Raw genomic sequence first — 14746 nt, forward strand, 5'->3', positions numbered from 1 at the left:
TAACATTGCTTTTTTCTGGTAGCTAAGTGGTGGTGATTGAATTAAAAAGTGAACAGAAAAGATAACTAAATTAACTATAATCGGATATAAAGCGTTGATTGGAGTTAATTAATCTAGGTTATACAATTGATTAATAAAGAGAAATTAATGGTGTTTAGCATTTCCAGGTAAAAGAAAAAAGATGGGTTAATTCCTTTCCTAGTATCCAATGCCCCAAAAGAAGCTAAAAAGGACCTTTTTGTGATATCTGAAAAAGAGAGTTACTTGTATTGTAATTTTTCATTCTTGGAACATGCCCTAAAGTTGTTAGCTTGGAAAACCTCCATTACAAAACAAGTTGGAACGTGTATTTTTTTCTTATTAATAAAGTCAAAAAATTAATATATAGCTAATTACTGTTGGCCCTATAATATACATACACATCACTTGACATTATATATAGCATGTAACTGACTAAGCACCATCTCTCTACCAGCCCCAGCCCCCCCACAAGCTTCCAAACAAAGAGAATTAATGGAAAGTGAGATTTGAAAGTTTTATTCTCTTATTTCCACCATACATATATACACACACACACACACACACAACAAAATTAATACTAGTACTTATCTGGTAAATGGATATGAGTTGCATCTGGTTTGATTCATGTTCATGGCAGCAGCAATAGATCTCTCTCCCAGCCTAAAAACCCTCATTCATGGAGATCGCTTGTGATCGGGCTGGGGTTTCGAGATGACCATGTTTTCGGCTGAGAAGCGGAGATTTTGCAGCGGCGAGGGTTATGGTTTCTTAAGCGTAGGATCGGATCTAGTTGGTGGAATGACGGAGGAAAAGGGAGATTCTCATGTTAAGGAAGGCGGCGAATCGAGCTCCAAAGACGAGGAGTGGCTGCAGCTCAGCATCGGCGGTGGCGGTGCCCAGGATGCTGGAAAGAAGAATAGGCCGCCGGTGGAGTTGGAGTTGTTGCCTCATTCGCAAATTAGGCCGGAGACGTATCGCGCTCCGGCCGGGTTTAGCCCCTCTTTTATATCGCATCAGCACGAGATTAACTGGGCGTTTAGGCCTATTCCGATTGCTAGTCCTTCGCCATCGCCATCGCCCTCTTATTTTGTGAGGCCGGCGTTCCAGCTGTACGAGCCGGATTTCAGAGTGGTGCAGCCCCCGAGGAGGCCGCATTCTGGAGTCTGGTTTATGCTCCAAGCATCGCATAATCAGTAAGTAGTTGTTCAATTGTTAGAATAAAAGTGTAATCGAACTAATCATCACCATTTTTTGTTGATGAGTTTTGATTTCTGGTGTCCCTACTTTGGACACCATCATGTGTAATGGGCTGTTTCTCACCATCTCAGGGAAAGAGAGCCATTTCTTCCCCAGATATCCAAGAGCTACTTGAGAATCAAGTAATTCTCTTTCTCTTCTGTTTACTCATTTAATTACTTTTTAAATTAATAATGATTCAATCTTTTGTTTGTGTGTTTAGGGATGGGAGGATGACGATTCGACTGGTGATAAAATACCTTGTTAACAAGCTTAGCTTGGAAGATGAATCAGAGGTAATTAAACTCAGCTTCTTCTTTAATTAATTGCCTACTACTTGATTAGTATGTTAGATGTGATTCGGTAATATGGAATAGGAGGAGAAATGGTTGGTGTGTGTGAGATGATGTAAACAGGAGAACCATAGTGGGTTAGTTCTTAATCTCAAGGGAAAATTTGAGGGATAACATCATAAGTAGGTATGGTGTATGTGTCTTAGGTCTGTTTCTGTTGATATTAGCTTAATCCCATAATTAGTGGATACTTAATTGCTTGCTTGATCAGTCGCTAATATGTGATTTAGAGAGTTAGTTATGATCCAAGTAAAGGATATGAGATTTAGGGTTGAAGTGACGAAATGTTGAAGGAAAACTACTTGTCACCTTATAAGCAATTCCCATAGCTATTTGCTTCTCTACTTCATTTTGTTTTCAGGAAAGTGACGCCTCCATCGATTATCCTTCCCTCAATCCACTCATCATCATCATCATATATTACACCTTACTATATTTATACATAAGCTAAGTGCCCTATTTTATAAGCTTTTTTCAACTTTGTAACCTTAAAATTTGTCCATATATATTTATTATATATAGGCATTATTAAAGAGGAGAAAGCCTACTTTTTATTTTTCTACTAAGGAATTATACACCCGAATTTGATGGTTTAAATAATAGGTTCAAATATAATGGAAAATGATATTAAGTGTTAATTTGTGTAAGCCATTCAAAAATATAACAAACCAACAAAAGAAAGTTAGCCCTTCGTTCTAATTATAATTTCATTGCATCCTTAAGATTTTTGTAGTTTAATTCTTATTCCGTTTTAGGTGCTACGGTTAGTTATAGTATTAATCTGTAGATTTGATTGTGTTTATGGATTTATGAATAGGCTTAACAGCCTAGGATTAAGGTTTTTTATTCAAAGCTCATAAGCCATTATTGCAAAAGATTTATCAAAAACTAAACAGGATGTATTTTTTCTGTGATTAGTTTTATGACAAAGGTGATTAAATATCCAGTCATTATAAAGAGCATAAGGAGATTGAGTTGTAGTTGAAAGAATATGGGTATACAGTATTTTTTAGGATTAAGTATCATGCATAAAAATATTACTAAAAGTATTCTTCCGAATAAGTAGTTGTAGAATATTTGTTATGTTATCTGGAGGTGTTCTTAAGATAAAATTAATCAAAGTATATTATGAATTTCGACGTGATGACTAATGATAGTTTTTAATAGGGAGTTTCTATAGGAAGACGTGTTTTAGAGAGTTTAAAGATATGATATTCCGTAATCGACTATTAATTAATAGCTTCGTCAATAATCAAGGTAGCTACTTCAATTTGTTGGATAATTTAATGAGTTAGGTCGTTAACAATTTGGATAGAATATTCTTATAGTATTATTTATATGACATATTGATTAAATTTATACATGCGTGTTACAAATGACCCAGTCGTTGTAGACCGTTCAATTTTGGATATTTAGAAGTAGTATGTATATCAGTATTAGATACTCCATATGCAAGCAAATATAATGGAAATTCTAGATTTATTGTTTTATACTAATATACTAGTGCAGAATATGAATTATTGAGATTAAGAACATATTTCCATAAAGGCTAAAATTCGTCATAAAGTTGAGGAAGTAGGTTGGTTTCATTCTATATAGGTAAAAAATTCAAGTCTGGAATTAAAGAATATTATTTTGGTGAAGGTAAACTCGATCGATAAAATGATACGTGGCTCCAAATATTATCATGGTCTAGATACTAGTAGTATTAAATTATATTATAAGTGTATCGCAGGATAGCTAGCTGCATGCTCTATTTTAATGCTGATATAAAATATTTCAATCTCTTTGAAAATTAAAGTGTAAATATTATGTGTGCTTCTGGCGTGTAAATCTTTATTTATTTTATTTAATAAAAAATTGATGTCAATGCCATATATTATAGAGTATAATCAACTGAAATAATACTTCAATCCATTTTCCTTGTTTAATTATTGAAATCGTCATTAAGTCTGAATATTAATCTGCCTCCCTAAACTGAAATTAGCCTAACCTGCCTACCACAATTCCCATTTCCCAACATAGTACAACTGCAAACATTCCGAATACAATTTCCTCATAATTAATGCAAGTATTCAAAGTTCTACTAGTATAATTTTTTAATTTAGTATTGATTAATTTATAATTATGTCAACCCTTTATGATTAGGATGCGTATATAACCCTCCTTTGATTGCACATCAGACTTCATATCATAAAGTAAGGTATTGAAAACATCTTATTATAACATAATCTATAATCTACACAGCTATTTGTACAACCAACAGAATTCTAATGTAATCTTTTTCAATAAAATATATGTTAGGTAGAATTATACGTGCCGCTCTTGTATATACATTTATTAGTAATTAGTATTATTAAATACGATTTTGATACGTTGAGAATGTATGACACTCAACATTCTCCTGTACATATCATGCATGTTTTCCTAAGTCAACCTTTCCTTTCCCCTTAAAAAAAAAAAAAAACCTTTCCTTTCCCCTTAACCATTTTTTTCTCTAATTTTGATTAGTTAGTATAGTTCTATTTCGGAGGTGACATAGTTAATTAGTTTTTATTTTTTAAGTCATACTACTATTTAGCCAAATGGTTAGCATGGATGGTTAGGGCGGTCTTGATTATAAATAATATGACCTAAAATAGAATAATAAATTATGCCCGTTTTGGCCCTGAATTTCAAAAACTTTTTTAGACACGGCATGCAACTTAGTGGCCAATCATTAAGATTATAAGTGGGTAGGGATAATAAAATATCTGCTAATTAAAGTTTGGAATCTGCATGAAAATCAAGTATAATTAGGGCATTTCTCTCTCTCGTACTTAAATGGGGAAATCTTGGACTGATTTGGTATGATGAAATCAATTTACTTTTAAGCTGAAGATCTTGGTTTTCATACCATATGAATATGAGCGCATTAAATAGTTTATATCTCGTAATAATGATTAATTATTACTTAGAATACGTGACAACAAACATTGATGTTAATGATAGAGGGGGAAAAATCTTGTAAAGAGATCTCATTGGATCCATTCAATATATATACTAGAATATGATTAGATAAATATATTATTGGTCTTATCCTTTTGTCCTCATGTTATTATAACCCTATAATTCTAGGGAGGTTTTTAATAGTAGAAAACGAAAATAGCTAGGTTTCTGATATTGTTTTAGGATTAGGATAATCATTAATCACTTTAAGCTACGTGTTATTCATATATCATAAATATATAGCAAGAAAGGAAAACATTTAAATTTGATTGAAATAGTGAAAAATCACACGTGGAGCATGTCGTTCTCAAGAGTAATATGGTTTGATTTCATCATGCTTGCGTTGGTTTCAACCCAGCCCATTGTAGGGCCTTGATTGTCTTAAGTGCTGCACTTACATCATAATACAAGGTGATAAATAAATGATAAACACCATCATCATATACGTACTATATAGTATGTATATAATGTATCCTATTTATTCCCATTTCCCAGCAGCTATTTATAAAGAAGTATATGTACTACTATATCATACACTTAATTAAGTAGTGGAAAAAATTATTTTCTGTATTTTGTTACCCTTTTGTGGAAATGCAGGATTGAAATAGAGTTGAAAGGGGGTAATTGATAGCTGTGGGCTTTTGAGACATTGATTTGTATGGTTTTTATTTGCTTCAATATTTACGTAGGATTATTTATGTGCCAATAAAAAGTAGACTTTAATGTGAGCGTGAAGAGAGAAGAGAATTCTAGAGAGAGAGAGAGAGAGAGAAGTGAATGGATGTTTTACGTTGGAGGAAAGCAATGCATGATAGATAATGCACAGCAGAATGATTTGGTGTTGTTGACAAGAAACGAACAAGAAAGCGTGATGAGGATTGACGTGACCAGATATTCAAATTCAATTTACACACATACTTATATGTGTGAGAGAGAGGGAATGGAATGTTCATTTAACCAATAAAAAGTACTACTCCACTTGCAAAGAATGTCTGGAGGGAATGTCTTAGATAATTATATTCCCTATTACTACTAGTTATACATAAATAGTTTTGGCACGTCACGAATATACATAACGTTTATTTTTAGGGACTTAGCCAGCTAGAGTCTTGGATCTTCATTAATTGGTATGGAAATTGAAGCCTATATACATTTAGGTTTATGTGGGCCCGGGTATATCCCTAATATGTACATAAATATTAATTACTTTATACATAATCTACTATTTATATAGGTTTTGTAAGTGAAGAAAGCAACGTGAAGGGGACTTGCATGAAAGATATGCTATAAGATTATAGTATTAATTTTAGAATGCAAACCTATCAATTACAAGTTAGGTAAACTATATAAAAAGGGAATATATAAATATAAAAAGTGCCGATTACTCGCCGTACTCTCAGGATCCGTCAACTTTTTTATTTAATAGTATAAAATTATTGTTGTTGTAGTTATTCTTCTTCTTATCATTTCATATTATATGTTGTTATAATTATTATATTGTTCGGTGGCCGATATTTGTGCATCTTTTTACAATGTACAAATAATACTAGTAACAAATGTGGTATAGTATATTATAAAATATTGTAGAGATAGATAGTATTCCAACATCAAATAGAATGAAGTCTAAAGGTATAATGATTTAGGCGTAGGAGCAAAGTCTGAATGGGTCCCCTGTAAAATGATTAAAGTGTAGATAAATTTAGTGATGGTGGAAATTTTGCATTGGGGCGGCATAGCTCTCAGTATTGGGTAGGTTTTATGTCTAAATTATATCATAATTAATACATCTTGTCGATAACATTATTAAATTAGATGTGTGATTATCGCTTCTTCAACAATATACTACCAATCAATCAATTAATTAAAATGCAATACGTGCGTCCAACATAAATTAATCAAAGGGTTTACTTTATTGATAGAGAAAGATATATTTTGATGTGATCGGTTTCTTTGGCAAAGAGAATTTGGAAGATGCCTATTCGTTATGACCATAGCATGACTCGATCGATAGTATAATCTATAGTTAGATTGAATGTAGGAATTAGCTTATTTGAAAGATCAATAGTTACATGAAAATATATTAGATGTGATTTTGACTCATTGATTTGATTAAATTTAACCTTTTCTAAAATTCTTGCTATGATTAACCCTCTTCATATAAAAAACATACATGTATCATTGTTTCTTTATCAATCACTCCAAATATAACGTTTATTTTGGGTGAACTTCTCTCCCACCTACTTCCAAATTTCCAATGCATTAACAGCTATTTCTGATGACATAGACGTGCATGGGACAAATTTGCATCATATGAGAATTGACATGTGTGTAGTCACCATGACTATATGTGTATGCATGATAACACTAATAATAACGAATGATGAAATAATTATGTGTAATAAAAAATGGAATGATTTGGTTAATTTGTGTTTGGTTGGATGTATTTTGCAGATAGAGATAAAATGCAAAGGACAAAGGCTTCTACCTTTGTTGACACTGCAGTATGTAAGAGATAACATTTGGAGTAGTTCAAGGGATTTCATCACTTTGCTTCCCAATTCCTCAACTACTCATCACATAATGGTGCTTCACTATGCTAGAACCCATCCCTCTAATTAAATATTTCGGCCCGACCCTACCCAACCCGATCCAACAGGACTCCGGCTATCGATTTTAACTTTAAATTATCAATTCAAGTACGTTTTATATCTTTTCGTTGCTCGTTATCTTTTGATTTCGGTTTCAATACTTCTAGGTAGTGGTTTGTATTTTTTCTTTTTCAATTCTTCTTTTTTTTCCCTCTCTTTAAATTATTAATTTCTCTTGCAATACAATACTAATGAAGAGTAGGTTGAAGAAGTAATTAGCCCCATCCATGTAAAAGGTGTTGGGCCGTCGTGACTTGGCGTAACTTATGTTGGCTTTGGGGCTTTCATTAAATCTCTTAGCCAATTTGATTAGAGATTTGTGTGTTTCATTAATTGGACTAATGTAAGATGTAACTTCTTATCTTTATTCTAGTTCTTCCTTAATTCCAGTGCGCGTGTGTGTGTGTGTGTGATTTTCTAGTTTAAGAGGCTCCCTATATATACTTGACCCAAAAATGTTTGATTTCATGATTTTATTTGGGCCAATTTTGAGCCCAATAAAAAGATTGCACCTTTTAATTAAAACGCGACCTCTCGGATCTGGATCATTAATCTACTCCACTTTACTTACGTATAAATTAGTAAATCTACTTGGTCATTTCTTGACTTCAGTTACATCAGTGACTTACGACGATCTTTTATTTTTAAATATTTTCAAAATATTTTCAAACCAATTATATGTACTTATTAATAATTGAAAGATGTTGATTCAAATAAAACTACGTCTGAGAGAGAAAAAAAGAACACCACCTATCACTACGTAGGAAAATATTTAAATAAATGATATTACTGTAAGTTTTATGTCTCACATATGTGACATGTGATAGAATCCTAAATAGAATTGGATTTTGATATAATACATTAACTTGGTATAAGACACATTTTACCCTAATTAATTAGCTATCAATTAGCTATTAATATATAATTGGAATGTGATGTTTCCCTAAATTATCATAATTAAATTAGCCATAATATATTTCTCTAAATTAGTCATAAAGATTGACTAAATATATGTTCCTATCAAGTAAGGAAAAGGAGAATATATAATTATAAGTATATATGTGCGTCCTTGATTGTAGTCATTAAGTGGAAGTAATATTTCATTCCTTTGATTATTAAGTAAAGAAAATAGATGCATATATATTTATGGCTTAATTGGTTTTGATATATTACTGACTAAGAAATCAAATTATTGTCATCAATTATTTCATTTGATTTTGGTATTACTTGGTCAAAAAGAAACGTCCTAATTAAATATCCACTTTGATGGAAAAGGGCTTTAATGTTTTATAATTAGGTTTGTCCTCTCTCTGCCTATAAATACAAGTGTGGTGATTCCATCAAATCACACACATTAAGAGAACACATAAACGAGGGAAAGAGAGAGAAACAAATCCTTGGAGTTGGAGCTGCGCTACTACACCAAAGAAAGTCCGAGGAAGTTCTCTCCGTCTTCCCCAATCGCTTCCGCCTCTCCGTCTTCCCCAATCGCTTCCGCTATGGATCGCCAAGGTATATTTTGATCCTGTTATGTTTATAGTTTTACGTGAAATACATGATGTTCGAAGATCTTGCTTTATTTATATTCAATTATGTGATCTTGAATATATGATGATAAATAATGTCCAACAATTACCTCCAAGCAATAATATTGTCTCTTAATTAGTTGGATATAAATCATTAGCAGCAACTAAAAATGATTTATGTTGTCTTTGGTACATGATCTGAAGGTGTGAAATTGGAATTAGAATTCCCAAATCCAAATTCAATGTTTAGTACCATAAAAATATTTGAATTTGAAATTGAATTGCAATTCCAAATCTTTCAATTCCACAATTTGAATTTCATATTAAAAGTGGAAAATTAGAATTTCAAATAGACATAAAATTAGATAATTTCATTATACACACCTAACATATTTCACACACACTTCACACACCACACACATTCTATATACTACACGCCTCACACACTTCACACATTACACACACTTCGCACACCACACACACTTCACGCACTAACATACATTTCACACACTACACACACTTTCACACACTACAAACACTTCACACACTACGAACATTACACACTTTATACATTTCAAGCATCCGATTTTTTTATTTATTTTATTTTTTAGATCTGAACCGGATCAAATCAAAAAATTGAATCTTGCAAAAATTGTAAATTGAACTAAACCTAAAAACTGAAAATTCGAACCAAATTTGAAATTTCAGTTTATGAATAGTGTGTGTAGCGTGTTTATTTTGTGTATAACGTGTGTGTATATTGTCTGCAGTGTGTGTATTTTGTATATAATTGATTCACTTGGATTTTACATGGTTTTAGAGGGTAGTTTTACTTGGTTTTGATCATATATTGTGTAACGCCCCACTTTTTTCAAACCCTAGTTTTCGGGTTATAAAATTTTTGCATTAAATGCCTTTAATGCTATGATATGTGGATTAATTGATGAGTAATTAATTACATGATGTCTTTGTGACCTAATTGCGTATGAGAGTTGAGTTTGAGTTGAATAGTCAACTTGTTGAAAATATGACGTGGCTATTGAATAGTCAAAGATGTGGAAAATATGACGTGGCCGTTGAAAGGTCAATGCGTTGAGAAAATGAAGTGAAAGTAAAGAAATGATTGATTTGGTGTGAATATTTGATGCGGAGTAATATAATTGTGGTGAATTATTTTCCTAAGGGATGAGTGAGAATTAAATAGGAGCATTATTTAATCATGTGGAATTTTCGATCCCTCCTATTTTTATTTGGAGAAGGAATCATATTTTTCTTGGATTTAATTATTTGTTTGGGATAATTATCCAAATTAAATCCAAAGTCCAATTATTCTTTAATTCCACCTGGGAATTTTCGAAACCCACCCTATTACTTGAGATTTTCGAAAATCTCATATATTAGGGAAGAAGGAATTATTTACTATATTATTTGATCTCTTATTTATTCTCTTCCATGAATAAATATAAATATGCTAGAATATCTTACCATATCTTGCCATATCTAAGAAGATATTGTCATATCCTAATTAAATTAGGATTTGAATTTAAATTCCTTGTGGGAGAGGCATAAAAATCGCCTACTACTATTATTTGGGGAGGATTTTATTATTTTATTATGCTCCGTGATATATTATTCTACTCCGTGAAATATTTGAATTAAATCATAGGCTAATTAAATAGCCTAGAATTTTCGAATTTCCCTTAATTCTCTCCAAAATCACGCCAACTTCTACTATCAAATCTCTCCATATCTTCTCAAATCTATAATTTATTTAATTAAAGATATTATATCCTACACTCTATAAATAAGAGAGAAACCTAAACCTAGAGTCAGATAAAAATCGCCCCACTCCTCCCAAATTTTCGAAATCCCTCTCTCCCACTCTCTCCTAAAATTCTTCTACTTTCTTCAAGATTTCTTCATCAATTGAGAAGAATCCAAGTTGAAGTTCAAGAATTTATTGAAGAATCAAGGCTATAACTTGTTTCTACCGTTCGTTCTTTTGGAAAATGTATTTTCTATACTAATCTTTCTTCTTCTACCGATCAATCGGTGCTCTTGAGTCCACATGCATTTAGATTGAGTGAAGGGGAATTAAATTGATGAACTTGGGATGCATGTGATAAGTGTGTGTGTGTGTGACCGAGTGTGTGTGTGTGTGTGCACGCCTCAGAAGGCGTGCACATGTGTTGTGTTCGTGTGTGTGTAGAACACTCATGCGCGACACGATTTGATGGTGAATTTGGAGTTGTTATTCGAATAAAAATGATATGCTAATCGTACCTTGATTTTGGATGATGATATTAAAGATTTATCGATGGGAAAAAGGGAAACGTGGGAACATGCATGATTTGAAATCAATGTTCGAAACTGATTTGTGATACGCCTAATTTAAAGGTGATACTTCGCGCTCTCAGCGTGATAAACGAGGAGAAGAGAATACTTTCGAGCTAAGCCGACGAGGTGGGCTTTCTTTTAAAATAAGGACATTGTCCTAAACTGATGTTGATGAGAATGAAATATGTGTTATCATGCCTTGATTTGTTTAGCTTCTATCCCCCGGACTATGCCTGAATTATTTTATTTCGTGGGAGTATTTTGGATATGAAACAGTTGAGATTGTTCTGGAACTTTGCTATTTCGGAGCATTTATTGTGATAGCCTTTTTGTTGGATTCCATTGCTAAGGCGTTATTCTTCTCCATTTAATTGTTCATTAAATGCTCTGGTAAATTACCTTTAAATGAGACCTTAACCTATGATCTTTGTTGCATTTAAGTCTTCCTAGATAGCGATCGTCATTATTATTGTACCCTAGAATGGCGGGTTGTTACATATTGTGTACTTTGATGCATGGTTATAGTTACTTCTCTATGATATTGGTATTTTGACCATTTTGTGAAGAATGTGTAGAAAAATGTACAAAATATGTGGATGTGCAGCAGCTTTGGTTTGAGACAGTTTTTCTGGAGATTTTGAAATCCAATCAGTCCAGATTGCATACCATTCTCTTCGTCTTTGAAAGAGCTTCACCTAGATATCTTAAACGTCTCAATCGGAGTTCGGTAGAAGAAGTTATGGTCGTCTTACAAATACTGTGTGCAACAATGACATAGCTGGCTACCCGCCGGGTTCGCATGCAAACGAACCTGGCGACCCGCCAGTAAAACACAGGAAAAACGCCATAGGCAACTGGCAACTCGCCAGCTTCGACGCACAACGAACCTGGCGACCCGCCAGATTCGACCGACAGCTTATTTCGCGCCCAAAATCATCCCTGGGTATATATATATATGCCTAGGAAACACCTCCCAACACATTCTACACGCCTCCTACCCCAAAATTCCCAGTTTTCCACCTAGAAAGAAGAGAAGAACGATCAGAGGACGAGTATTCATCGCAAGATTGAAGACGAGGCCTCCAATCCACCCAATCCAATTCCAGGAGTTCATATTTTAGTTTTGTCTTAGTTCAAACAATGTTTTTGAATAGTTCTTTGACTTTTGTGATGAACATGGGTAGCTAAACCATTAGTAGAGTTCTATGGGGGAGATACAATGATTCTTATGTTTAATTGATTTCTTTTTTCTATGTCTTGGCTCATGTGGTTTTTTTGACTTTTCTTGTGCTTATACATTTATTTGACTGATCATCTAATAAATGCATGTGGATTTTACTATAATACTCGGGAGATGAGTAGTTTAATTTGAAAGAAGAGATGTTGACGTCTTTGCCAATATAATTGGGAAATTTGAGCCTTTGAATGAAACTAAGTATCTTAGGAGCTTTTATGAGCTGTTACCTTAGTTCTAGGTTAAAATGTACAAATTGTATGCTTCGGGAGAAGATATAGTTTTACCTTAGTGATAGCTTAATAACCCTTGAGACCCTTTGTTGGCATAATTTGGAAATTAGTCGAGCATAGGATAGTTGTTATCGATCCCGTAGGATTCTACCTTCCCAATTCTTGATCTATATCCGTTACCTTTCTCTTGCGTTTATTTGTCTAAATTGTTTTTATTTGCTTTATGCTTTGCTTTCAAGTAGATTTAGAAAACTAAAACTTTCCGATTCTTCTAGATAGTAGTTAAGGTTGACTCGTGATACTTAGGTTAACACTCATTGTCTATGTGGATACGATACTCTTGCTTACTATTTGCTACAATAGCCCCATACACTTGCGGGTATATTTGTGTTTAAAATAAGTTGAGTCAATAATGTGTGTAGCGTGTGTATCATGTGCAGTGTGTACTTTGTGTATAGTGTGTGTATTTTGTGTATAGTGTGTGCAGTGTGTGTATTTTGTGTGTAGTGTGTATTTTGTGTAGTGTGTGGAATGTGTATATTTTGTGTATAGTGTGTGTGCAGTGTGTGTATTTTTTGTATAGCGTGTCTAGAGTGTGCAGTGTGTGTATTTGTGTATAGTATATGTATTTTGTGTAAAGTATGTGTGAGTGTGTATTTTGTGTATAGTGTGTGTGCACAAATTCTTCAAATTCAATTTCATATTAAACTTTATTTTACCAAACTTAGGATTTAGAATTGAATAAAGTTAGTGCAGTGTGTGTATTTGTGTATATAATTTTTTATTGCTTAAGATTTAGCAACAGTCGCATTTGTGCACGTTCTTGTACGAATTGCTTTCACCTGAAGCAAGTTTCATTAATGATCGACTAAATAACAATCATTACAATGAATCAGATAATAATCTATGTTTCCATCTTTACAAGTTACAACCACACTCAATGTCTCATGCATGCTCTCGAGAATTGTTGATACTATTTGTGTCTTGGTTATTATAGACGGCTTGATTAGTGGTGGAGTAGTATTTGTGAGGTCAAGGTTATTTTCAAATCTCATCTTAATTTGAAGGTGTGTATCAACTATCAAATATAGTAGTGTCTTTTTTCCATTTGAACAGAAAAAATAATGGAATATAATATGTTTGGTATTGTTTTTTAAATAATTCAACACATGACAAATTGCATTATTTTTTCTATTACTCTCTTCCTCGGTCCGTAAAAAATGTGCAATATTAATTCTTTGTGATATGAATTCAAATAAATCGTCGTAATGTAGTTGTACATATTAATAATCATAGTGGAAGAAAAGGTAGCTATACGTATACATGAATTCTGTTATGAGTCATGCTAGTTTATTTTTTAATAAAAGACATGTGAATGTATATACTATATAAAAAGATGGATATGACTCATTTTACCAAGAAAGTAAATTCTACGTCTTTTAATGACACATTTTATAGCAATTAATGCAGAATCTTGATAAGCACCAAGAGCAACAAATTAAAGTAGTACTCCCTCCGTCCCTGATTAAGAGTCATACTTTTACATTTCGATCCGTCCCTAACTAAGAGTCATATTTCATTTTTACCATAAATAGTAAGTAGGTCTCACATTCCACTAACTCAATTCACTCACATTTTTATTATAAATTCACTCACATTTTTATTATAAAACCAATATAAAAAATGGGTCTCACATTCCACTAACTTTTTCAGCCAATTTTTCTTTACTTTTCTTAAAACTCATGTCCGATCAAAGTGTGACTTTTAATTGGGGACGGAGGGAGTAACTTATAAAACATGCAACATGAATACCTTGCAACTTCAATGTGATGTCTCCAAAATATATATAAATAAGTAATGATCACTTTCCCATTTATTTATGAATTAATAGTATTAATTACTTATGCTATGCACATGTATTGAATTAACTTTACTTATGCTGTAAACATGTATTGAATTAATTTTACTTATACTACACACATGTAATATTGATTGAGTTATAGAATCGAAGTGGTGAACTATATTTTATCTAATTACTCAAGACTTTGATCAACACTTGGTCCATATTATTAGTTCAACTTTACACAATTTCAACCAAACAATAAAACATATTGTCGGCCAAAGCTTGAATGAACTTTTAAGAATAAAGAGCATCCGGTCAAGTTTCTCT

At 32.7% G+C, this 14746-nt stretch overlaps 1 protein-coding gene across 2 annotated transcripts; it reads left to right on the plus strand.

The window, feature by feature from the left end:
* The first annotated feature begins 464 nt into the window (after positions 1 to 464).
* Positions 465 to 7630, plus strand: LOC125204770 (protein LAX PANICLE 2-like). Of its 2 annotated transcripts, XM_048103499.1 has the most exons (5): positions 465 to 520; positions 662 to 1214; positions 1350 to 1400; positions 1481 to 1553; positions 7050 to 7630. In XM_048103499.1, exons 2-5 carry the CDS (start codon positions 733 to 735, stop codon positions 7215 to 7217), a joined length of 774 nt encoding a protein of 257 aa, XP_047959456.1. In that variant the 5' UTR covers positions 465 to 520; positions 662 to 732; the 3' UTR covers positions 7218 to 7630. The 2 variants fall into 2 exon arrangements, with proteins under 2 accessions (XP_047959456.1, XP_047959455.1); XM_048103498.1 differs by having other exon boundaries at positions 468 to 1214.
* The last annotated feature ends 7116 nt before the right edge of the window (positions 7631 to 14746 follow it).

The sequence above is a fragment of the Salvia hispanica genome, chromosome 2 (assembly GCF_023119035.1).
Source record: "Salvia hispanica cultivar TCC Black 2014 chromosome 2, UniMelb_Shisp_WGS_1.0, whole genome shotgun sequence".
Taxonomy (NCBI): domain Eukaryota; kingdom Viridiplantae; phylum Streptophyta; class Magnoliopsida; order Lamiales; family Lamiaceae; genus Salvia; species Salvia hispanica.